Source organism: Acipenser ruthenus, chromosome 16, assembly GCF_902713425.1.
Source record: "Acipenser ruthenus chromosome 16, fAciRut3.2 maternal haplotype, whole genome shotgun sequence".
NCBI classification, from domain to species: Eukaryota; Metazoa; Chordata; class Actinopteri; order Acipenseriformes; family Acipenseridae; genus Acipenser; species Acipenser ruthenus.
This window is the reverse complement of record NC_081204.1, coordinates 21,807,100-21,833,522: the sequence shown is the minus strand read 5'-3', so window position 1 is coordinate 21,833,522 and position 26,423 is coordinate 21,807,100. Positions and strand designations below refer to the sequence as shown.

Genomic DNA, 26,423 nt, shown 5'->3' with positions numbered 1-26,423 from the left:
CCAAAACTCAGTGTTAATGCGTGTGTTTTAATTGAATATTTAAACTGTTGTTTTAAACACCAACTTTCCAACCACTTGTGAACAGTGACAAAACAGTGAAAAAACAGGGAAAAAAAAAAAAAAAAAAAAACACTTCCTAAAAACAGACTAGTCAAAACACATGAACAGTAAGGAACTTCCAATTGGCTAAGAAATTGCAGAGAACCTGTGGGTAGAAATTCCAGACTTATTCCCTTTGACTGAAGCTCATTAATCCCAACACATCCTTGTTAACTGACTGGCTGTGCAGCAGGTATTAGGCTCCCACCTGACCCCTCCCCCCCGGCACGCTGGGGTTCCACTACCTGCTGCACAGGATGTGAATGATTAGTGTTACGGCAGGAAAAAATGGCTTCATGCCAGATGAGTTTTGGAAAGTATTCAGCCCCCTAGCCAATTCTTTATCAACAAGAGAAAGCCATGAATGAGATTGCTAGTAGCGCTTGTTGAATTTAGTTTGGTACATTTATTCCCTACTAGCACAAACAGGAAGCTTTAGAGCTGCTCAACCAGTCAGACAAACATACAGTGAAAGCAGCTGTGCCCTTGACCATTACAGGAGGCTGCCTATACTCTGATATTTAAACAGCATCAAGGAGTGTAAACCAAAGCTTTGAAATCACTATTTCCTACCAGTATTGGCAACAATAGAACTGCCCTTTCTGTTGTATGGAAAATTTAGTTTTTTTTTAGCTTGCCTCTTGCCTCCTCCCAATACTGTACAGCACTATATATTTCCAGAGACTTACATTTCACATGGTCTGACGGCAGTCAGATCTTAAATCTAACATTGCAATACGTCGATTGGTACCAGGAAACAACAGCAGCTCCAACATATTGTATTTAAGAAAAACCTGCATACAGTTATTACACAAGCAAAGAACACACAGATTGACACAGGATAAGTGGAGCAGTGATAATGTTGCTAGTGCCCCACATCAACAGAATGGGGTTCAAAACTTTGGTTAACATTTCAATTCTAGCACTGGGGTTTGCTTCAGGCAAGTTTGGAAGAACCAAAGTCATGCCCAGTACAATGCTACTGAAGGGGCTTTTATTAGACCCCTTTAAAACACCAGAGCAAGAGACTCTTTATGGTGTCTAATAGCCAGCAATGTTCAGTGCGAATGGTCAAATGCACAAAACTGCAAAAACATTAACATACATATAAAAGTATAATCCCCCAGTGACAATTACATACCATTTAGAACTTTAAACACTAACAAATCTTAAATATATACAGGACTGACACAGGAAGCTGTTGCTCTGGTCTGTTCCAAACCTGGAGATGTACCTGGGCCCTCAAAACACTCGGGGACCCGAGGTTTCTCCCCCGGTGATGAAGCCTGGGAGTAACTGCCTGGGGCCCCGGAGGATGAGGGTGGTGCCATGCAAGTTACATGTTCTGGGGGATGTAGTATGCAGGAGGGGTTGGAGAGCCGACGTAGTTGACCTGGTGAACCGTGGTAGGACACAGCGTGCCGTGGATGCGTGGCTGGTTCACCGGTGGCCAGGGTGCTACATAGTGATATGCAGGCACCATTGGGATGCAGGGCTCGTAGGTGGGAAGAGGTTGCTGGTTGAAGTGCTCAGTCATGACTGGGTAGTAGACTGCCCCCTGAGACACTGGAGCAGCCTCCACATTTGGGGCAGAACCTACAGCACAGAGGAAGAGAAAATAGCACAGTAAGTTACGTTCTTCTATCTTAAAGAAAAGACAGTTCACACACTAGAATCCCTATATACACACACACACAATAGAGCTGTGTAACTTCACATAAAAAAGTATTTAAAAAAAAAAAAAAAGGCCACATTGATAACTTTGTTCTCCATGTGGGGGAGGACTGGGATGACCAGAAAAAATAATTTCTGATTGTGCTCCACAGGTTCTGAAACATCCCACCTACCATTAGGAGGGGACTCTGGAAGGCCCCTATTGTCATTGGATCTCCCAGCATCTGTGTACTGCTGCTGCAGAGACTGCTCGGTCATGGGCTGGGCCATGCTGAAGCCCTGGTACTGCTCCGTGGGAGACTGCTGGTACATCTGCTGCATCTGCACCATGGGGTTCCAGTAGCTCTGATGATACCACTGAGAGGCAAGCAAACAAGCACCATCAAAAGAACGGCTGAAACATGCTGCCGACTGTAAATTAAATATTGACAAGTAAAAGCCTATAAACTGAGTGCATTCTGTATTAAACAACATTATCCAGGGATGGAAACATGACTCCCATTGCCAGCAGTTTGATCCATTCAGAGTTTTACTATGGGTTTAATAAGACACAGCCAAGATGGTTATCAAGCACATATTAAAACCTGGAATGGGTGAAACTGCTATACAACAGGAGTCTTATTTCCATCCCTGTTAACCCATTCAAAAGATGAACTGAAATAACTATAGAAAATGAAAAAGATCTTGCAGACGGAATATGCAAAAGGCAAGTCCGATACTTTACTGTTGAACACACATCTGGATTTTAATTAGGCGAGAAAGGACGGGTCTGGAGCCCAAAGTTACTCTTCAAAAGACTAGTTCTAACCAATATGTGTGCTCACAAAACTGAAGAGCTTACACAGCAGCATACCTACAGGAGCTCAGTGGAACCCATTACCACACGTCAAGAGCGTAAATAACTTTGTTGTTCATAGATGCAAGTGACATTATCTTGAGAACCATGCAAAGCTAACACTCAAACTCGTTCACCGAAGAGCATAATGCAGGTCAACATCAAAAGGCAATTTCCATTACCATAAACACTGAAAACTTTACCATGTAAACGGCAGAGGGAGATACATATTAGTCAAGACAATCTATAACACTAAGCCATAATATTTGCTGAAATCAGAACAAACAAGGTAATACTTACCTGCACACCCATGTTGAAGTAATACTGGACAACCTTGTAATCTACAAAGGGAACCGGACATGTACTATTTAGAGATACTTCAAAGCACACAGCAAGCTTATCTGCTTAAACCTACAGTTGAATTTGGTTTTATGAGCAACAAACCAAACTTGATTTAATAAATGAAAATAAACCTGTCCTTAAAACAGTCCTAAAGTGTTGTGACGTTGCCCTAGAACTGTTGCACAACCTCCACTTTAAAATTCTAAAAGTGTTCATAACCAAACAGACATTTGTCCCTTGTTAAGCCGATTTGAAAACGTATTTAAGTGGTTAATATCTCAGCCCATATAATCTGAACGTAAACGTCACTTAATAGTAAATGGTAAAAAAATGAAATAAAAGATCAAGCTTTACAGAAAGTGTAATTGCAGTATGAAATTAGTAAAGCCATGCCTTGTTGCAGTCACAGTAATGTGGGCGGTGTGCTCACCTCTCGGGAGGTCGTTCCCATTTGGATCACAGGAGTAGGGTGGCGGGGGAGGGGGGGCGCTCACAGGCTCCCCCAGCTCATTCACAAACAGCGGGGCTCCCGGGGGGTAAGACACGGACAGGGGGGTCAGCACAACTGCAGGGAAGCAGGAGACATGCAGGACAAGCACACATGCCTACAAGTCATTTACTAGTTTATTTTGTATTCTTGTTAAACAATAGTTCCTGACACAGCAAACATTACTTACTACAAGCAAAGGCTGCAACACTCAAGAGACAAGCTATGACATATTGGGATGTATTCAGCAGATCTAAAGAGCGACCTATTGAAATACTACCACATTTCATAATAAAAATAACCTGCGTTTGTCTATTTCCCAGTTGCTTTATCAAGAGTTTGTCATCAAGAACATGGCTGGGTAACCCACCTCATGCCCTCACCTCGCTCTGTGTGAACAAGACATCTCCTACCCTCTGTCCCAAGAGAGAACTATAGGTACAGAAGTTATGAAAATCAAACTAGACAGCAGATGCAAGTGTTTTTTTAGTGTATTTCAGACTGTACTGTAAAAAACCAAGAAAAGCCCATTAGAAGGATTTAAACAGTGATATTTACTGGAGATCCAACACTATTTACATTAAACAGACCGCAGTGTTATAGGAATTATTTTTCTTGTGTAATAAAGCATTGTTTTGGGATGTTGCACAACACCCAGCCTACACTGCAACTTCACTATATATGTATTTGTGCAAACTGCTCTCACGTGCTGGTCTCAAAGGCATTCTGGAGGTAAACACTTTCAGAAACATGCAATTAGCAGCGCGAATGTGCATCCATATTCAATACAGAGAAATATGCATTGGCCAAGTATTCCAGAGTGAAGCTACAGTTTGTGTAGATCTGTGCATGTCTAAAGATTTCATTTTTCCACACTACTTTTTTGATATGCTAAGTAGAATTCTGCAGTGCAATTACCAAATAAATAACTTTTACTAATGCGCACATCAAACCAATAACACACTGTATAAATCAAGTGTCATTGTAGCGTGCAACTGCATATAAAACTGGGTAAAAAATGACAAGCAGTCATAAAAACCAGATGGAAAACCGACACCTACACAATGAAATTTGTCAGGACGCCAAACTAAACAGATTTGTAGGTTAACTGGTACACAGTCCTCACATTTGGTTGCATTCCAATATACTGAACCTGTACACAAAACCAAATGGATTTGACTCAGAGCACTTAAATACAAAATTATACCACAACCGGGCACTGCTCTCCCATTCCCAGCAGCTCCCTTAAAAGGAAAGACACCAATTAACAACAATTGTTCTAAAACCGCTGCTTAGCGAGGAAACGCTACAGACACTTAAACCCTGCTCTGAAGTGAACTCCTTTAGTGGACTGCAATGATTTATTTTAGACAGAAGTAAATATATAACTATTTTAACCTTGGTAATAATATAGCACCCATGTTTATTGACTCTTAATTGCTTATCCTCTTCGTGCCCTCTGGCACATAAGGCAGCGATGAGTTACCCAACCCTGGGCCTAGCTTTCTGCTGTGCCCCAACTCAGGTTGAGTCGCTTCCAAGTTCTCTTTCTTTAGCCTTCAGGTGTCCAACGCAAGGCTAACTTTGTGATGTCACTGCCATCTTTGCGAAGGACAGCCAATCCTTTTCCATCTGCTTCTGGTAAGGATGGTCTTCATGCTTGGTCAGTTTGAGAAGGTTGTGGTTGGAACCTGTCTGTGGCCAGAAGATGCGCATGATGTTCCTCAGACAGTCTGTGAGGAAGCTGGCATGTGTTTTCAGGTTGTAATCTGTCATTCACTCGCGAGATCCACACAGCAGTTCTGGTACATCCTGAGCTTGGTCTTTTTGCTGTATTTTCCTTGATTTCCACACTGACCTCAGCTTGAAGAAAATGCTTCTTGCTCTGTCCAGTCTGGGACTCATTACCTTCAACATGCCACGACAATGCAATTAAACCCTTAAATTATATCACCCCTCCTCTTCCATCCAGAACCCCCTGTGTTTGTAGCAGGCAATGCATCTAGAATAGGACTCAATTTGTAGTTCTGACTATGGAGTCTATTTAACTGATCTCTAAAACCTGCAGCAGAACCAAGTTTGGATTTTTTTGTTTTGTTTTTTTGTTTTAAAACAGAACACAAGAATTCACTAAAGAGAATCTTAAAAGCCCTGTTGGATGTTTCATTTAACTATCTGAATGTGGTACTTGGATCATCCACTGCTCAAACCAATTGTACAGACCCCTGCATCTCTTATTAAAAAAAAAAAAAAAAATCATATTAAACAAAACAGCAAGGTTAGTGGAAGAATAAAAATCTTATTACTAAAAAAGATGATTCAACACCAACTAAGAGACACTTGAGAGAATAAACTTATTTTCAGACAAAGCACAGTAGAAGGAACTGCTATATACTGCTGCCCAGTAGTGTATTTCAAGGCATGCCTTGCTTGCATGTTTTGTATGGCTGTGGATATTCTATCTAAACACCACAAGACCTTTAAACAGAGTGCTTCACGAGTGGGCAATAACTGGTGTTACTGAAGTAGTGCTGGGTGCCAAGTAATTTAATTGACTTCAGATTGACAAATCTAAAGCAAAATGTCCAAGTCGTAACTGTGACTGATTAAGTTAGCCATTGGTAAAGCTGCTCCTGCATTAATGAACAATGGTTAACTTGTTTAATTGTCTAAAACAGTATACTGTACTGTATACATCTCCTCCAGTGTTTGATATTGCACACCAATCCCTATCAAACGACTCACAGCAACGCTAATAGTAATTTACAGTATCTGGTACAGAATGCTACCCCCCCCCCCCCCCCCCAGCCCCCATCCCCCATCCCCCATCCCCCATCCCCCATCCCCCAGCCCCCAGATATGTCCAGATATCTTCTGCAAGATTTGCTTCAGACAATCAAAGTACAGTCAAACCTCTAACAGGTGGCTAAACCCTGGAAACACACTGCTCTGGATATTCACAGTGGTCAGACTGTTTGCTTGGCACACTCAGCATTACCTGGTCGTGTGACGGGGTGGGGGGACACAATGACTGGCTGCACGGTAGACTGGGGAGGGGCTGCAGGGGACTGGGAGCTGGCTGTGGATCCGGAGGTGAACACGGTGGCCGAAGCAGCGTTGACACAGGACAAGGAGTTCACCGAGGAGTTCACCAAAACCTGAAGAAAAAGGGAATCTGGCTTGCACATGACATGCAAAAGAAAACTATTCCTGAAAAAAAGTAAATTTGCCTTTAAAACATGGGTGCAATGGCACGAGATATTTATTTTATATATCAGGGGTGTGCAATTCATATCACCCGACACAACAAGATTTGTGTGAAGGGCAACAAGTTTTGCCGTTCTACTTTGCCCGTTGGACAAATAGGTTTTATTTATTTACTTTTTCTATTTTCATTCTTTTGCTAGAAAAACACTCCTGGTATATTTCTAGAGAGCCACGCAAGTTTCTGAAAACTGAATTGTGGAAGTCTAGCACCTACACACAAACATTTTAAAAAGTGTTTAAATCCCACACCTATGACTTTCGATTGGCTAGCTGTGAAAAAAAACTGGGACCTGTTGGTTCAAAAGAAACCCAGAAATGGCTGCCAAGACAGCCTGTGGCAAGGCACAGACAAATATTTTAAACTTAAGGTGTTAAAGTTTTTTGTAAATTAGTAAATAAATGATACTGCTTTCTTAATACATGAACCCGACATTTAAATGCAGCAGTCAAAAAAAAAAAAAAAAACACGTAACACACCAAACCACACACACCATATTTGCCAAGGTATTACCGGATTAGAAAAAACATTATTTTATTATTAATTATACTTTGTGGTCAAGCATGTATTTGTTTGGTTGGGGGGGAGAAAAAAAAGTTTACGGTTTAGAAGCATTTCAACACAAACTTTCCCTGGCAAAAAAAAAAAAAAAGTCATTTTTTTCTTCTTTCGATTTTAGTGTTGCTAACCTAGTTTGCCATTTACCAACTAGGATTTGAACAGAAGCGATATTAGTTCTTTATTGGACATTTCATTGATTTGTGAAACTATTAAAACACGAAGATTGACAAATATGTTAATGATACAAATGAAATGTTTATGCAAGAGATTCTGTACAATATTTTATTTTAAAATACAATACAGACTGTAAATCTCATGGCAAAGTGTTTATGTATTAAATCATTTGTGTGTTTATTTTTTCAGTGAGAGTAGTGCAGGGAAAGAATGTTGCACTACTTTATATGATTTAACAATGGCAATGATTTCATGTCTGTGATGCAACAAAACACCTGACCATCAGGAGTTGGATTCAGCTTATAGAGAAAGAGTGGAAAGAGCTATTTTATATTTATATATCTGAATAACTCGGAGTATTGCTTAGTATAGTCGTACTGTTAGTGTGTTACTTAAATTTACTAGCAACAGTGTTCCAAACTGCACTGAAAGGAACATTTCCTGAAAGTATGTTATACATTTGTTGAGGTGAGGTGGGGTCACAGGGAAGTCTTTTGTGTATCTTGAACTTAATGAACCAGTCAAGCTAGAAGTCTAGATCCACCCGTTAATCACTAATTGATTGATGGATGTTCACTGTTAAATAAAACCGAAATCATACAAGTTATATTCTACTTGTGTGTGTTTTGTGCGACAGGGAGGGGAAAAGTAGATTTTAAAATAAATAAATAAATAAATAAATAAATAAATAAATAAATAAATAAATAAATAGGACTTGTCTAGCATTCTGTCCCTTATACAAGATATATATACACATACACACACACAGTCTTTTTCCAAGATACAAAATGCTAGATCATTTTTTAAATTTTTTTAATTTAATTAATTTATTTTGTATTTCTTTATTATTATTTTATTTTTTTAATTGCACACCTGTGTATGTACACTTATTATTGTCCGTGCCTCAGATAATTGGAGAGTTACCTGCTGGGAGTAACTGTAAGTGGCAACGGCATCTTGCGGTGATCCAGCATGAGTCCCCCCTTCCTGAATGGACTACAAGATTCCAGGTCCAACATTTACATCATCAAATACAACAAGAATAACATCAATGCAGGGATTATGGGCAGCAATAAAATCACAATTTCTATAATTACACCAGTTTCATGTTTTAATTTTCACTCTTACATTTCTATTTAAAAAAACAGGGATATATAAAACTTAAAATAAAGGGATATTTTCAATACAACTTGGTACAAAGTGAAAGTGGCGAATCCCAGCCTGTGAGGCTGGGATAACATTCTTACCAGGTTAGTGGTGGACTCCGCAGCAGCATACACAGATGGACTCTGGAATCCAGCCTCTGCGATAAAGCACAATGCTTTCCTTAATAACCTTGAGCCAGGTTCCCTCACTTCTCCTTGGATAATGCATTTGTGTCATGAACGCTTGAGACCTTCTCTTCAAAAACTAACTTTCAGTGGACTACAATGATTTCAGAAAAAGATAAATAACTTTAAACAGTTCTAGTATAATGGGGATAATGGCATTGCTGTGGTGTGTTCCTCTGCAATAATGGGACTCCCTCAAGTAACGATCATGTCACCCTATGGTTTTGTCAGCAATCTCGAACACAGTATAGTCTTCTGGTCCAAACACAGCAAGTCTACCCAGCAGCCCGTCTCTCAGTTTATTACATTTTGTATACAAAATAACATATTGGTCAGAATATATTATTATCACACGATATGTCTCTGTTTTGGGCATTATATTATCAGATGGGTCGGATTATATTATTTGCAACATGCCACAGCAATGCAATTATCCCTTCATTAACACACAGGTGCAAGGACCTTAGTGCCCTAAAGACAAGGAAATAGAAACACAGGTCTGTTTAATACAGTGCAAAAACAAATGGTTATTTATTCACCTGTCTCACCGCTTTATAAAACCCCCACCCAAAAAATGTGATTTTATTTGTTCATTTTTTACCAGTAACATAATATGCAAAAATGTCAACCGAGGTGCAGGAAGATTGAACTTCTATTAAAAACAGGGAGGAAATACTGTTCCCATCGACACCCCACTGATATTCTGTATGGGACATTTCAATTTGCGGTAAACAGACAAAGCTCAAATCAGAAAATGACTTCAACACTTGTATCTGAAAAGAAGATACACACCTGACAGTAGTTTTAACATACAGCAGACCCCACACGATTTAGCAGCTGAAAGCTCATTGGATTCCAATTACAGTGCAGTGGAAACCCATTGCTGTGCCGGATCTTGCCCGTTCACCATGCAGCACAAAGATATTTGTGCTCCAACATCAAATCTGCAGGGTAATTGAGCGCTAACAGCACAGCTGGGAGGTGGCAGCAGCAACTTTCATCTATTCAATCACAGATAACATGCCCGTGCTGTAACCAGCATGAAGATCAGACGGATAATCGGCTAGATAGGGACACTCGTTACAAGACCGCAATCTGTTGTTAAAAATAAGCGTACTGATGATATCAAACAGCGCAGGATGTGAATCTATCCGCTGACAAATTCATTTAAACTGAACAAGATAGCATTACTCTTTAATCAAATGCTGAATCTGAGGCTGAATTAGGTTTCACAGGAAATAGAGTGAAATTACAACATCACAGTTTAACTGCAATGAAAACGAAAAGCGTGGAAATAGCCATCTGTTGCCACATGAACTCCTGATTAAGACAACAGCCAGGGTACTGTTGTCATGAACCTGTGCACTATGCTTTTCTCAAAGTCCCCTTGAACATACCGGTATCTCTGTGTATTTTAAACACATTCAGCTGATCAATATTTAAGGATGTGGGTTAACTGAAAAACCTGCAGAGCACAGTGTTCATAAAACTGCAGCCCACATTATGACCTGCACTGCACCTTGCTGCCTCCTCATGTTAGACCATGGAGGCCAGACTGTGGGTTTGGTGGAAGAATGACAAAAACAGACTGTCAGTGAGAGAAAGTAGCAAAGATGCAGGCGCCATCGCACTCAAGGACCAATCCCAGGGTTGAAGATATTAAGGCAGATAGCAGCAGGAGGACGGTCTAACTGCAGCAGACAATGAGGGAGGGCAGGCAGCAAGCTCTGGTGTGCTTTGCAATCGCAAACAACTACAGTATGACAACCAGACAGATTGGGGGCCCTACACAGCATGCATACTTTAACAAACATGACAAAGTGCAAGGATGGAAACATAAATAAAACAAAAGTTTTAAAAAAAAAACACACAACAATAATATCTTAATATTCTGAAGGATTATACTGAAATATACAAACTGCCAGGATTAATGGCAGAGGCCAGTTTATTCTGCACACTACATTACCACCGCAAAAATGGGGGACAAAAAGACCCATCACAAGATCAAAGATACTCATCAAGACCAGCTACATACAATGAATTCCTGTTAATATGAACTCGGATTAGACGAATTTCCTGATAGTACGGAATTTTCTACAAGGTCCCGGCAATTTAGCAGTCGTTTATTATAAGTTACTTCTTACAACACAAATTCCCTTAACACAAATTTCCCGTTAGTACAAACTATTTTGGAGCCCTCCCAGGGAAGAAATGTAAACGAAATGACATGACCCAGTTCGATCACCTGAGTGTAAAGGATATTGGGAAATGTATTAACTTGAATCCACATTAGCGTCTCTGTACTATATTTTAATGTTGTTTGGGGACAAGAAAACACTTTGTCATCCCATGCTAAAAAAAACAGGATACAATAATACAGGCTTATGTGGATGCAAGTCGTCAGGGTTTCCGATTTGCTCAATACCTGATGTTGAGGATGCCTTGCTTTTGTGGTTTAAAAATGCCTGTGATCAGAATGGGACATGCAGGTTTCAAGTGCAGTTCAACACGTCTGCATAGAACTTCCCCATTTAAAGTTTGTTTTTATCAAGTACATCCCTGCTGCTGCCTCAAGTATGAAACAAACCACCTTCATCGATCATTGTGCGGTGGCTGTTTATTTCAACTTGAATGCAAAATGCTACATTTGGAACTAATCTATGTTGATGACACACTTGTTGATCCATAATCACTCACACGAATGCATACATTATGTTTTTATTCAAGTAAGCGGTGATCCAGGAGATCAGCGTTTCTAAAATATTAATATCCAAGCAAAAGCAAAGAAACACTACCACCACACAGGTTGTAGTAAAAATCAAAAGGTGGGAGAAAGGATAGCATGTTTTAAACTAGGGCAAATATATTCTACACATGTTGACTTAAAAGGAGTGCATTTCAAACAAAACAGCATACATCCCCCTATTTAAAATAATGATCTGGCAACACTGGAAAAATGCCATTCGATTCTGTATACCTGTTGAGTAATTTCAACGTTGCTGTCGTTCTACCACCTTATTCAAACAAGACAGTGTGTACGAACCTGGATCAGTGTAAATATAATCCTCAGGATATTCACCTAAAAAGGACAGAAAAAAAACAATAAAATAGCTACATAAAAGCAACACCGACATTCAGATCTGACCCTAATCTAAACCCACCGCCATTTTGGTATTTGTCGTCAGAAATCACTCAGATGTGGAACACAGGTGAAAGCACTTTTGTATGGGTGTGCTCTTCCAAACAAGATAAGAGACAGTGCTTGTATCGAGGACTATTAAAAGATGAATCTATTAGAAACCCACCTACTATAAAAGGTGTTAATATGGCATTTTATCAATTTGACTTCTACAACTTTCCATGCTGTTGTAAAGCAATGCAAACTTATAAACATCGGAGACTCTGACACAGGCTTAAAACATGAAACCAAATGAATTGCATCTTTCACACAAAACAGCGAATCCCCAAGTAAAAGCCCAGGTGTCTTTTTGCAGGACTATACAGCACGTTAACAGAATAACTCTGCAAAGGTCTCCTGCTCACCACTGTTGCTCCGTTCATCCATATCCTCCTCAGATGAAGCCATGGCCTGCTTTCCAGAGGGGCTGGGTTCCCTTCTCAACCAGAAGGTGGCAGGAGGGGGGGCAAGTGGAGGGGAAACTCCTTGTCCCTGAGAAATCAAAAACATAACCGTCACATGAACACGTTTTTAAATACACAGCCAGTGCACAAGCAGCATGCGCTCTTTTGAATACACAGTTGGGGCAAAGCTCCAATCCTATCCCAGTGAGGACAGCCTAATAACGCACAGGTTTGTTTTGGTAGGCCACAGTTACTTGGGTGATCTATTAAGACAATATATAAATGCATTGATGTGACGCAGCTGCAATTTCTTTGTGTCGCATGGCTTGTATTGGATGACAGGGACGCCACGTTAAAATGAGCTATGCTGTTAAATCATTCTTACAGTATGCAACAATATAGTATGGGATGCTGTGCGATGCAAGCTGATTTTCACCCGCTCAAGGTCAGAGCGGCCAGTAAGCACGCTTGTCGGTAGCCTTCCTCTGACCTCTAAAGAGTGGATATCAGCTTGTATCGTTCAGCACCCTATATGATATTCTTTATACTGCAAAGAGTTCAGGAAAAGATTACAAGGACAAAATCATGATTCTGAGTGCAGCTGTGCATAGCTGTGCCGTTATCTGGCTACTTTCAGGGAAATAAATGTTTTATTGTGTCAATAAAACTGGCCTCACCTGACAGGAGTTATCTGGTCAAAATGTTGCTGGACAGAGAGATAAGCCGACACTAAACTTTTCACGAAAAGGGGGGTTCAAACTGTATAAAACAGCAGGCACTTGGAGGTGCATTTGAGAAGCATAAAGATCTTCCATGAACTCACACCAGCGCAGTGTCTGATGCTTTCTTCCAGAAATTGGGAACGGATATAATTGCTTAATTTCTGTTTATCTAGTGGCCTCGTTGTGTCTAATAATAATATTGGGATCAATAAAGGAAGCTTGTTCTATTCTTACTGTGTGCGCTCCTCCACAGAGAGAAACACATATATAATACAGTTTCCTTACAATACTTCATGCTAAAAGCATGCAGGGGAACTTACTGGCAGGGGCGGGAAGGCAGTCTCATCCCCCTCCTCTAGCTCATAGAAGGTGATGGTCCCATCCAAGCCCTGTGGCTCCTCCCCATTGTCAGGCACAAAGGTGAACTGGCACTCTTTATTCACACAGGGCATCTGCTGGCGACTCCGGCTATAGGAACTCCAGGAACATTAACCCTTAACATCAAGTGGCTGGGGCACACCTTTCAACCCAATGCTGTGTGGCCAGTGCAGCATGAATGGTCAAGCATATCTTTCACATATAGAACTGCTCACATCAAGTTCATAAAAACATCCCGCTTACAATGCTAAATAAAATATCAGCTAAAAATATAAAAACGGTGTGCTCCTAAAACCAAAAATAAAACAATACAAAATAGTCAAATCTCATGAAGACAAACTCGGATTTCACCAATTTCCTGAACCAGCCAAATTTAGCATTCACTTAACACTAATTTCATGTTTGTGCAAATTATTTCAAAGCCTCCTCCCCAGGGAAGAAATTTGAATAAAGCAAATTGCTCCAGTTCAAACAGCCAAGTGTAAAGGATATTGAAAAATATATTAAATGTGCATCCAGATTAGCACCTCTGTATTGTATTTTTGTGCATTATCCTTGCAGACAAAAGTGAAGGTGTTGAAAGCAGTGGATAATTCACTCCCATACAAGAAGATGCTGAAGCAAATTTGAACATTCCCATGAACACTTTCTCAACCATTATGAAAAACCGGGGTACAATACAGGCCAATGAACTGCAAAACCGTGGATGCAATCATCAGCATTTCCCAATACCCTGATGCCTTGCTTTTGTGGTCTAAAAATGTTTGTGATCAGGACGAGACTTGCATATTTATACTTTTACATTTAAAATACTTTCCATTGTTCTGTAATTGAAATTTGATTTCAGGGTTACTGTAACTTCAGTAAGAACTGACAGTATGCATTTGGCTTGGACTCTAAGAATGAATGAGAAGACAACATTTTTGCCGGTCCCTTAATTTGCATTAATGAGTGTTGACTGTACAGCTATGGACAAAAGTTTTGCATCACTATAGAATTAACTCATTTTGCTTCATAAAGCCAATGAAACCTAATGAATAAATATTATGTTAAAATATTGAATTACTTGCCACTTTGTAGTTTTCTATATACTTAACGAAATAGACAAACTGAAAAATGCGAATGTAACATGAAATATTATACGACCATTCTGGCTTCTAGTAGACTTTTGCAATATCATTTTATAATTTCTTTGATTACATGATGTTAAATAAAATATCTTATGATGTCTCAATCGCAAAATTCTAGGTGACGCTACTAAACTGTATAACATAGTACCCCTCGTGAAACACTGCAAAACATTTGCATTGATTTGCACTGGGTTCCAGGTAACAAACATCTTAAATATCAGTTATTCAGTCACCAACTTCTCACTTGTTTCCCCTGATGGAGGTGTGTGTTCATTGTAGAAGTTTTATTTATTTTATTAAATTGTCAACATGCTTAAGAATCTATCCACAATAATACATTTTGCAGTACAGAGTGTTCCCTCATTATTTCATGATTCAAACACAGCAGTATTTATCACGCACTTGAAGGGACCTTATGCTTTATAGTACAAGCTCCCTTCACCAATGCACAGCCCTTCATTTTTTTATGTAGCAATTCAAATTAGGGAGCACTGCACTTTAATGACATGCAAACAACTGTAGGCAGTGCTTGAAATGTTAGCTGCACTGATTCCAAAGGAACACTCCAACAAGATATACTGTGTCGTGAGCCGGGTTTATCAAATATTAAAACAAGGACGTGAAAAGTTAATGTTCAGAGCAAGCAGAAAAGGAGCTAAAAATGAGGGCTAAATCAGCTAAACAACAACAAAATATTTGAGTATACGAATGTGGTTCTGCGACACACTGGACAGCAGCCTTGCCCTTACCGTGACCTGTAGGAGTAGTTATCAAAGCTCTGGTAATACCGCCTTCCTGGGCTAGAGTAGTACGCTACCTCGGGTCCAACCAAATGATGTCTATTAACAAAGCGTGCTGAACTTCTATAGAGAAAGGGAACAAAAACCCTGTAGGAAACGCAATACAAATACATGCATACAATCTTCAAAACAGAGCTCTACTATGTTACGTTGACACTTTAGGGATTGTAAGGACTGGACGTGATTTCTAGTTTAATTGTTGCATGCAATTAGGGGGCCCGTTACCACTGGACTGTCCCTAGCAGACAGCAATCGGCCTTTCGATGAAGTGCTGGGTTTTTCACGTTTGAATATTCTTTCAAAACTTAAACAAAATATTAAAAATCTCTTAAAAAAGTTAATTAAATAAAAACCATACTATGGTAAAAAAAAAAAAAAATCCTCTGGAGAAATGACATATTAAAGAAAGGAGAGAAACACTCCTGTATAGTGTGTTATCTTCTGTATATCATTTATGCATTGGCTTTCCTTTGCATGTTATCTTATGGATAGTAATTTTCTAAATTCTGTTTTTACGAACGAATAGAAAAGGCAATCTGTACCAATGAACACGTTACAGAGAGTGTTTGTCCAAATGTTCGAATCAGTCCCAGCAGTGCTGGAAGATGCGCATCCCTCACCTGGGAGGCCCGTAGCCTCGGCCTGCCCGCTGGCTGGAGGGGTGGGGCCGGTACTGCTCGTAGGGGGCCATGTTGGTGCTGCCCGGGGGGTTGTGGATGGGGGAGGACCTGCCGGAAGGGATGTTGTGCTGCAGTCTCGGGGGGAGCCCAGACTGCCCCCTGCTGTACGCCACGGCCATGAACATCTCCTTCCCACGGGCCTTCTTGTAGAAACGCCTGCGACCCCTTACGTCATGGTCTGTGTTTATAGGAAGTCATTTAAGACCGTCAGGTAAAACTACTATTAAAAGAATATTGCAGTAAAAAAAAAATACTAAAGCAAGTTTATACTGCTATTTAAACCTAGGTTATCTAGTTCAGTTGTCCATGTCTTTGAATGGAAAACAAGAAAAATGATAGTCAAGCCACTTAATATCACTCTGGTTAAGATCACACCCCGCTCATTATCCTCAAACTGAAATGTCTCAACCCCAATATAATGGGAGTCAACAGAAACAAGCTCCTGATAATATCAGTTTGGTTAATGTCACACTCTGCTTAATTTCAGTAATAATGTAACTGCTTAATGTAACAGTCATACAATTGATTTCCACCCCACTTAATATCACTTCTATTTCTTCTAACTTTTTCCTCATTCACAAAAGCAAAACTTACTACAAAATATTTGTCCCATAATCATTTTTTTTCAAGATATGTCTAGAAATTAGACCAACCTCTGCACTGCCACCTGCCGGGACAAGTCTCCCCAAAGCTGGATTTCAGAGCATTTACAGCACTAGGGACTCTCCCTGGACAGCATTAACTATTTATTTATTTATTTATTTATTTTTATTTTTATTTTTTTTAGGGTTAATCTTGCAATATCCACAGATATATGGTTGATTGAAAACCAGGGCGATTTTGCCAGTGCTACAAAATGCTCTAAGCCCCCAGCTGCGGCTTATCCCAGCGGGACAGAAGTTGGTCAACTCACAATCCCTAAACCATGTAAACTAACATTTCAGCTAATGCCTTCTTGAAGGTACTAGCCGTAACAATTCCATAATTGACCAAGTTTTAATTTATAATATACGATGGAATATTTTTAAAGTTCTGATTAATAGGATCTAAACTTTTCTAGACTTTTCTACAAGTAACTAATGTTGAAAAAGTTAAATCAGAAAACAGCAAGCATGCAGACTATGAAAAAAAATATTCTTCCAAAAAGAATGTGTTTCAAAAGCATGCAGCCCAAATAAACATAAAATCTGAAGGGACAGACCGAGCTCCGCTGCATATCCATCAGACATCCTGTTATAATTCCCCCCTTTCCGGTTTGGGGCACTGTTCCAGGCTGGCACTGGGTTAACCTGGGTGACTGGTTTCAGGTTCGTCAAAGGGACAAGGTGCCTGGAAAGACACAGCAAAGGAATGAGGGAGGGTTTATACGGCTGGTTTCAAAGATCCAGAGGAGCATTAACCTTGGATTACTTCAGGTTACATAGAAAGATAACGCTAATCAGGCCAGAGAAACTAGCAGTTCATTTTTGCCAGTGTCTTTGAAAACACAAGAATAGGTGCACAGTTAAAATACTAGCTGCATGTTGATAGACTAATCTAGTCTTTTGTCTGTTTATGCATTGTAAAGTTTAATTGAGACAGTCTGCATCAATGCCCTTCTATCTATACACACACTGTAACGCATTTTAATTCATGTTTTTTTTTTCTTTACTCAACATTAAGTCCTTGAGGTTTTCATTTCACCTCAGAGGGTGATCTAAAACTTGTAACCCTGCTCGACTGCAAATCTCTTTTGAAAATTTATTTGTTCAATAAACCCAGGCTGTTTAAATTTTTGTAATAAAAAAAGAAATGCTTCAAATCCCACTAGAGACCGGTTTACCAAAGCACTATAACTGAAAAATTAACACACTATTAATCGTTACAAACTGTTAAGAAACAACGAAGATGGACTCACGTTAGCTTCAAATCATTTTTTCTTGTTTTGAAACATGTTCTTTACTTAACAGAATGGTATAAATATATGCAGCGATTCACTTTGCATATTGCTTTTAAGTAGTGTAGTTTCTCATCTCACTTTTCACCCAGCTCCTCTATAAAAACCGTGACTGCACTGCTGTGATGCCCAACCTCTTGGATAAAAGCATTGTAGTACTTCCCGCCAGGCTCCAAGCGAACCTGGAACACAACCAGTTTACAAGTCACTAGACAGGGAGACACCAGCTATTCAAACACTGCTGTGCTCAACACAACGGGCCAAATCCAGTAAGGGGTCTTCAGCAAGAACGGAGGTGAGTGGGGGTTCTGCAGACTGGTGAACCAGGGGGGTCTTTTACAGGATTGTCTCAACAAACAGTCATCTAACCACGAACACCAGTAACACTGTTAGGAAGTACTGTACTGTATTTATCATTGAACATCAATAATTCAACATGTATGATTTACGTACTCATGTGCAAAAAAAAAAAAAAAAAAAAAACACTATTACCTGACATTTGTCTCCCAAGCAGTACTGCCTCCCAGCAAACACCATGTAGTCGGTTTTCTGAAGCTCTGTTAAAATAAATCATTGTTTTCATTGGTATAAATAATCCTCCAAAGCATACAAATATTGTACCCCCCAAATTGTAAAAAAGCATACATTACATACAAGTTTTTTGATTTGCATAATTGGTATACAAGTGGTCGCAACAACACACAAAACCGAAATATAACACCTGATTGGCACATCTGTTCCATAACTCAAAACTAAACCAAAATACTGAAAGCTTAGCATGTGCATTGAGAAGAACATGTTTGGTGAACTCAAGACAACCTTCTGTGCAAAGCTTTTACCTTTCCTGCTGTCGTGCCAGACGTCAAACTCAACATTGCGGTAGATATCCGGGTCCAAAGCTTTCAGCACCTTGTAAGGAAAAGAGGTCTTTGCTGGGCCGTCTGCAGGCTGAAAAGTTTAAAAGGAACACATTGGGATTGCTTAAAAAATGCCCTTGTAAGCATTAAGGCTTCTGCGCACTCAACTATGAAAAAACTAAAGAAGAAAGGGATGGTCTTGTTTGTTTACATCCCGCGGGGATTACTTGCAGCAATTGGATGTTTGGTAGCATAAAATTAATATGGATTTCAATCCAGTTTCATAGGATTGCAGGAAGAACATCTGAATAACAAATGTTTTGTTATTTTGTCATGATTTTTCTAGTCCATAATGAATTCAAGTGGACCACCAGAGGAACAGCATTCGCTGCATGGGGATTCACAGGCACAGCATTCGCTGCATGGGGATTCACAGGAACAGCATTCGCTGCATGGGGATTCACAGGAAGGGTAACCTGATGTACCTTTTTCACCCCAATATCTGTGTACTCTAGGATCACCTCTCACCTTCTGTTCTTCTGGTCCGGATTTGGATTTCTCTTCAGAAGGATTGCCACCCTCAGTCACCTCCCAGTCCTCCTTACTGCACATTTAACAAAAGGAAGAATACCAATTTCCAGAAAACATGCAACACAAACTCAAAACACTTTTTATGCCCCATCTACAGACACAAATGCCATTGAAATCTTTATGATTGGTTCCGACTTTGGTTACTCAAATCTTGAGATTATATATATATATATATATATATATATATTTATTGAAAATATTTTTTCCTCTATTGCTCGTTGTTTAAAGGCTTCCGTGGTTTTTCTAATTTTATGATTTTTTTTTTTTTTGCTTCCTGGGACTTGAGAAATCGTGTGAACTCTGTCAACTGTTCCACCAGTTCAGACGCTCACAATGTTACATATACACTTTCATGTTATATTAAATGGTACCGCGTACACAGTCGTAGACAAATGCTGAGGAAGCAGCCAATACCATGAAAAGACCTCAATCCTAATCTGACATTAAATGTTAGATATTAACTCAAGGGCTGACTTCTTGTTTGCTGTGGGACTCTTGTGGTTCTTCTCGTCGCTGGTTTCGAAGTTGGCGTCCTCGCTGCACATCGAGGAGCTGTTACGGTACCGCCGCCCCCCACTGCCGTGGAACACATCCAGGGCACAGTGAATCTCCTCCTCCTCGATCCCAAACACATCCTTGTAGAGGACTTCGTACAGGACAGCTGGAGGGGAAGGAAACACACACACACACACACACGGAGGGCTCGCTCTATTCTGGTCACAGACAGGCCCATTTATTCAATCTTCATTTATTTTTAAACTGCATATAATGCTAATATTTGCATCGTTCAATTATCCTTTCACAATTTGCCTTAGTGAGCTCTCTGAGCAAAAAATAAATAATTAAAAAAAATAATAATAAAAAATAATACAGCAATAACACTGAAAGTAGTGCTATAAACTCCCAAAGTTTACAGCTGGTCCAAAGATAATAAATATAAAACAAGGCTAGATGCTTTATGTGGCAGATTTGCAAAGCTTACTGTATGCATCAGGGGTAAGGTTTACTACAACTTTCTGAAAGGAATTAAAAGCTCTAGTGTTTAAAACAACTTAATTGAAGGGCTTTACCTGTGTCGAAGTTTTAAACATTACCAAAAGTGAATTCCAAACTGCCCTTTTTATTAAAATGAACATTTCTTCCAACGTGTGCAATTGTTACAAGGGATGACTTGCACTTGCAATAGATTAAAGTTAAGCCTTGTGCCGATACCCAATCTGCAGGTCCTTCAGTAACACATTCCTTGTTAAAAGTGTCCTTAAGCAAATCGGCCAGATAAGGAGACAAGCATTTGTTGTAAAGAGAGTTACAGAAACTATGCATAGTAGATGACTTGCAGGAGGAAAAGCTCCCCAAGGTTACAGATTGAATTGGTAGCTGTGGACTGGTTTCTGACTCCCTCCAAACAAGTAATTTTCTTCAGGAAATGCAGTTATTGATGGCTGAATTTTTTTCAAAGGACAGAATACTAAGCACGCTCAGACATTCTAACCCTGTACATTAGCTCCCTGTTCTGTCCCTGACTAACACATCAGATTTCAAAGCAACAGCCTGAATTCTGGAATAGAACAGAGTCTTGGGAAAAGACTAATACTTGTAGAACTGCTGGACTCAGTTTCTGAAGCTATAGCTAATCCATCGTTAATCCAGGCAAAGAGAAGTAGCATTTCAGCATCCTCAGAACTAAAATGTTTTAGGGACACGTTCATTAACAACGGAATAATGACTTTGGGATAGTTTAGGATTGAACCAAACTTAAAATACAAAATAGAGGAAAATAAACCATATTTGGTGTAACAAGTACTAACCTTGGCACACTGCTGCATCAGCAGGGTAGTGTTTTGGATACACATTATCATAGTGGCCATTGTTTGAACAGCACAGCACAACCTGAAACACACAAATAACAACCGACTACAGGTCAGACTGGAGATCATGCTCTTTAAAACACATATCATCTTGCCTGTAAAATTACCAATGCATTGGATGTAGTCTTATGTTCATTCACATTGTAATGTACTCCTATATTTACTAACGGAGCACATTTTTAAAGACTTCGTTAAAAGTCATGAGGGAAAGTCCTTCATAGGACTGGTGTCTTATTAGATCGCAATCAAACTTGCTTATAATTAACTACATTTTTAATGACAATATACTGATTGCATATTACATTACAACACAGACATACCAAATATGGATGTTTTACTGGAGAGAAAAAGAACCCAGTCTTGTGCTTGTGTTCTCTTTGTTAGACTCTATTGAAAGATGTGCCTTATCTGCTGCATGACCTCTTCATTGAGTTTTTTCCTAGAAAGGTGGCTCCCCCTGCTGAACTGTTATTTTATACAGTGTGTATCCTGCACCAGCTGGGCTTGTAAAAAATAATTTTTTATGAAGACGACAGCTGGATGGATTAGGTAGAAAGAGGCACAAAGCAATATTAAAAAAAGGCATAAATCAACTAGTTGTGAATAGAAGGGAGCAATGTGTGGAGAAGACAACATTTTAAAGTGACCTAATCAATGACTTAACTATGTTTATACGGCAATCTAAAAAGCAGCGCTGAGCTCTTATGATTTGCCAATTATATTCTGCAACACAGAATATGGAGGTAAATAGAGGTTGTTGGTTCCTCTGTCCCATTGGCCTGAGAAAGTGCGAGACGCCTGTCCACCTGTAATAAAACTTGCTACAGAAAGGGGCGCTCTCTGTACATACAATATGTCAAACTTACTTTAAGGTGCAGTGCATATATTTTGGTAAAACTAAAGCAGAAATACAAGCGACACACTTGTAACATGACAATCCTACTAGAACTTATAAAATAGTGTTTAATATGGGGGGGGGGGGGGGGTGTTCACTCCACTCAACACTGCAGACCAGGTATCTAGAATGTTTAGATTTTTATTTTGATGTTTGCAGTGTTAAATCAAATACATGCAATTAGCAACACATTTAAAACACTGGACACCAGGCAATTATGGCTGCTACGGTTTCATAGGCTGTATGTGAATACAGTCCTAAGTGCACTGGAAAACAGTGCAGACTAGAAAGACAATAGCATGTGTTAAGTAATACAGCACTGTAGAAGTCATGCAAACCAGTACATGCATTGCTTTCACAGCTGACACCTAAACTGGACTATCAGGGTACCACTGGTCCAAACCGAGAGAGGCCCTGCTGAAACAAACTCAGTACTACCTTTTCTTTGTAATCCTCATCAGCAACTTCGGTAGGTGGTTTCCCTGGATGACGATATACAATGAAGCGACGTCTACAGGAGACAAAGAAACCCAGATTGCACAATTACTCCCCCTGAACAACAAATTACAGTAGAGTCTCGCTAATCAGAACCCGTTTGGACCAGACCCTGCTCAGATTGATGATTTAAAAAAAACAAAAACAAAAAAAAACACAACACTATAGATGCTACTGTAAATGATTTACACCCTTATCACAGATTTTTGAAGTTTGGTCTATACAGCTGCTAATCGCATGCATGTCATTATTGTTCTTGCCTGGTTTGGATTATGGGACAGATTAGGACAGTTCCACAATTCCAGCTGTACATTTCAGATACTTTACAGATGAGGGTAATCACAAATGGCTTTTTACTTGATCATAGCATGTCAACCATTTAGCACTAATTAAGATCGAAATAATTTGTCTGCCTTTCTTGACAAGGGAGAAGTGCTCATAAAATACCTTGGTGTTGGACGTACTCGGATTAACTGACTTATCCATGTTGGGATGGTATCAAAATATCTGTGATGTTTGAGGACTTGGGTACACATTTTTTTCTATGTGTAATATCAGACCCTTATCAATACACTACAACAGAAGCAATCTTCCTTCTTGATTGTAACTCATATATGTGTGTTGGACATACACGTCTGAAATAACTTTGTACAAATGTTAATATATAATGTAACAGAATTACTTACAAGTGCTTATTAAACAGGAAAAACCTCTCAGTAAAACACAATGCAGTTCAAAATCACAAAAAGAATAATTACTGTACAATATATCTGTGGATACACATCAGTCGTCATACAGTTGCATTCAGTTTGAGGTCAGGGCTGCGGTGCACAGTGTCACTCTGTGCAGAGGTGTGAGGGGAAGATCTCATGGTGCCTTACTCTAGTCAGTCCCCCTCATCATTCACAAGCACCAAAGAAGCAGCCAACAACCAGTATAATTCATCACAATTAAGAGCAGCACCTCAAACTTCACTTACTTATACATTAAAGAAAGAGCTTTAATCTCCACCTGGCCAGCGGTTTCCTACAAAAAAAAATAAACATAAATTAGCTTCAGGAAAAAACCCTCAACCAACACAAGGATTTAACAGAGGGCTCATACCTTTGGGTCTTCCAAACGCTCCAAATACTTTTCAAAGGACCCTTCAACAAACTGGAATGAGCAAGACAACATGTTATAATTCAGTTATGGTACAGTCTGCAATACAATAATATGACCCTATTTGTACAATTACAGGGGTGCACATAAGACTCCTACTTCATGGCACTTGGATCCATTCCTGGTTTCCTAGGAGTTTAATAAGACACACCTGAGCTTGTTAGCTACACACTGCCTAATCAAACTTGCAGTAAAACCTGGAATGGGTGAAACTGCTATGCAATATGAGTGATTTCCATCACTGTACCATTTCGTTTTACACTGGTGCAAGAGCTACTCTGGACACATGTCCTGTATTGTACTCTATGTATTGAAAATCAACCTATGGACATGTGTTTTATAAACAATTAATTAAATACATTTAAAAATAACAATAAAAAAAAAACATTTAAAAATCACAACAAACAAATGCCAGAAAAACAACATCTGTATATTTACTAAATTCTTAAATGTTTTTTTTTTTTTTTTTGTTTTCTAAAAATTAATATTAAGTTAATATTTACTCAATAAATTACTTACAGGCTCAAAGTTGCATCGGTTGGCCCTCATAAAGGAGACACATGCCTTCCTGATGTGCTGGTGGTAATTCTGAGAGTAATAAAGCTGGGGGGAACCATTTATGCAATGTAATCACCCAGGAAATACAGGTCAAATTGAAGAAAAAGAAGAGAGATTCCACTTTCCATTTGAACAAACCAATGGCAAATCAAACTACTGTATGTAAATGTCAAAATATACAGCTGCCAACCCACTACTTGCGTGGTACAGTTGTATATTCCACTTCACACAATTACACTAAACGTCCCAGTATACTAGATAGTTTTCATAATAATATAAATAAAGCAAATATTCTCTCAGAAATATTTAAAACTAAACTCATTACAGCGCAGTAAAAGTACATGCAATTACAAATGCCAATGTACAGTAAGCAGCAACTTACTCAGTTTGACAGCTAACTTATTTATTTTCATTTTATCTAAGAACTCAAACACATGTTTTTGTATCTTACCTGTTCAGAAACAGCTCTAAACAGACAAGAGGCGTCTCTTGCTGTAATTTTTCTATATAAACCCAAACTGGCCAGGTATTCATCCATGTTGACCTCGCTCAGCGGCTTCTGCCCAAAATACTTCTTCCAACCTTTCTGCATTTTTAACAAAATAAACTACAAATAAACAAGTAACAAATCAAGACTTCGCATCTCCATGTTGTGGAGTACACGAAGAGGAAGCGAAGAAAACCTATTTTCCCGTCGGTGTTTTATTGTTTAAATTTTTTTGGTTTGTTTGAAAGTTTCCTTTCGAAGAGGCAAGCGCTCCACACAGCTGGTACAAATCTGCCCAAGTAATACTAGCCTGTAATTGTAAAACAGACTTCAGGTGATAAATGAACAGGCGATGGACTGTTAATTTGAAGTTTTATTTTTTTGGCTACATCGAATTTATCTTTCAATAGCTGATGCATTAATACAAAGTAAACTGTTTGTGACCATTTCAAATGCACACAACGCAACAGTTAAATCCGACCTGTCAAGTTTAGTATTATTACTATTATTAGGCTACTATCCACTGCTCAAAACTATCTTTGATGAAATGCATTACCTGTTTAATTCCTTTTTTTGTTACGAGCTAAAAGAGAAATGCGAAATCATATTGACTGAAGTATATATTTTCATTCCACTACTGTACAATATTTTCGTGGTGGAGTGTTGACGACAAACACGCCATGCTTTGATAATGTGTTTGTGTCCTCAGTGCGTACCGCTTAACATTTTTTTTTTTTTTTTTTTAATACGGGCCTCCTCGTGCTGCTACCCATGACAACAGTTTTTTTTGCTTGTTTGTTTTTTTGTCTTGTTGGGTATTTGAGAAACGTAACACATATTTAACGTTCAGTCTCCTTCGTGTTTTTGGATAGAAAATATTTATGATGTTTTTTCAAAGAAGTTCTGATGCACTAATAATATTTTTAAGTGATAAATTGATTGATCCGCCCATCCCCAGGTGACACAGTTATACCACAAGTCGGGAGTACGCACGTGGTTATATATTTATTTATTTATATTTTGTTTTTCAATCAGACAAACAAAAACAAAACAAACAAAAAAAATGTCACGTTAGTTGATCAATTATAAGAAGCATAAGGTTGTTATATTATACAACATTACAATGCTACTGTTAGCAGAAGTTCAGAGTAATTGGTACTGGGGCTTTTCTTTTCACGGTACTTCACTATATGACCACATTAGCAGGGGAATGTTAAAATATAAAAATCTGCTACCTGCACTTTTTCTCTCTCTCTCTCTCTCTCTCTCTTTCTTTTTTTAATAAAACCTAGTTTTTACGTACACTAAACTCTCAGATTCTGATTGGCCCCAATCTTGGACAGCCTTGCTCTAAGGTTATAGTATGTTTTAACTAACATGCATTTCCAATACATTACATTGAAATAATTTGCTACTCTAGCAGCCTCCAGAGTTATAGTGTGATTGGCACTACAAATTCATCTTGTAGCTGTTGACTTGTAATAATGTAGAACATTTTGCGTCATCAAAATCTGT

The 26,423-nt window shown here is 39.1% G+C and overlaps 1 protein-coding gene across 4 annotated transcripts; it reads right to left on the bottom strand.

The window, feature by feature from the left end:
• Window positions 1-7: 7 nt before the first annotated feature.
• On the bottom strand, window positions 8-25,809 carry LOC131697781 (putative bifunctional UDP-N-acetylglucosamine transferase and deubiquitinase ALG13). 4 transcript variants are annotated; one of them, XM_058989049.1, is made up of 25 exons: window positions 25,465-25,809; window positions 24,873-25,007; window positions 24,383-24,466; window positions 23,807-23,857; window positions 23,682-23,728; window positions 22,646-22,718; window positions 21,253-21,334; window positions 19,907-20,105; window positions 19,382-19,457; window positions 18,836-18,944; window positions 18,489-18,553; window positions 18,078-18,178; window positions 17,262-17,389; window positions 16,001-16,238; window positions 15,330-15,443; window positions 13,393-13,549; window positions 12,312-12,438; window positions 11,812-11,847; window positions 8,685-8,740; window positions 8,362-8,433; window positions 6,436-6,595; window positions 3,381-3,515; window positions 2,909-2,949; window positions 1,947-2,130; window positions 8-1,695 (listed from the first exon to the last, which is right to left on the bottom strand). In XM_058989049.1, the coding sequence occupies exons 2-25, from the start codon at window positions 24,957-24,959 to the stop codon at window positions 1,436-1,438; spliced, it is 2,682 nt and encodes an 893-aa protein (XP_058845032.1). In that variant the 5' UTR covers window positions 24,960-25,007; window positions 25,465-25,809; the 3' UTR covers window positions 8-1,435. The 4 variants fall into 4 exon arrangements, with proteins under 4 accessions (XP_058845032.1, XP_058845028.1, XP_058845029.1 ...); XM_058989045.1 differs by lacking the exon at window positions 25,465-25,809 and having other exon boundaries at window positions 24,873-25,412; XM_058989046.1 differs by lacking the exon at window positions 25,465-25,809 and having other exon boundaries at window positions 13,393-13,540; window positions 24,873-25,412.
• Window positions 25,810-26,423: the final 614 nt, after the last annotated feature.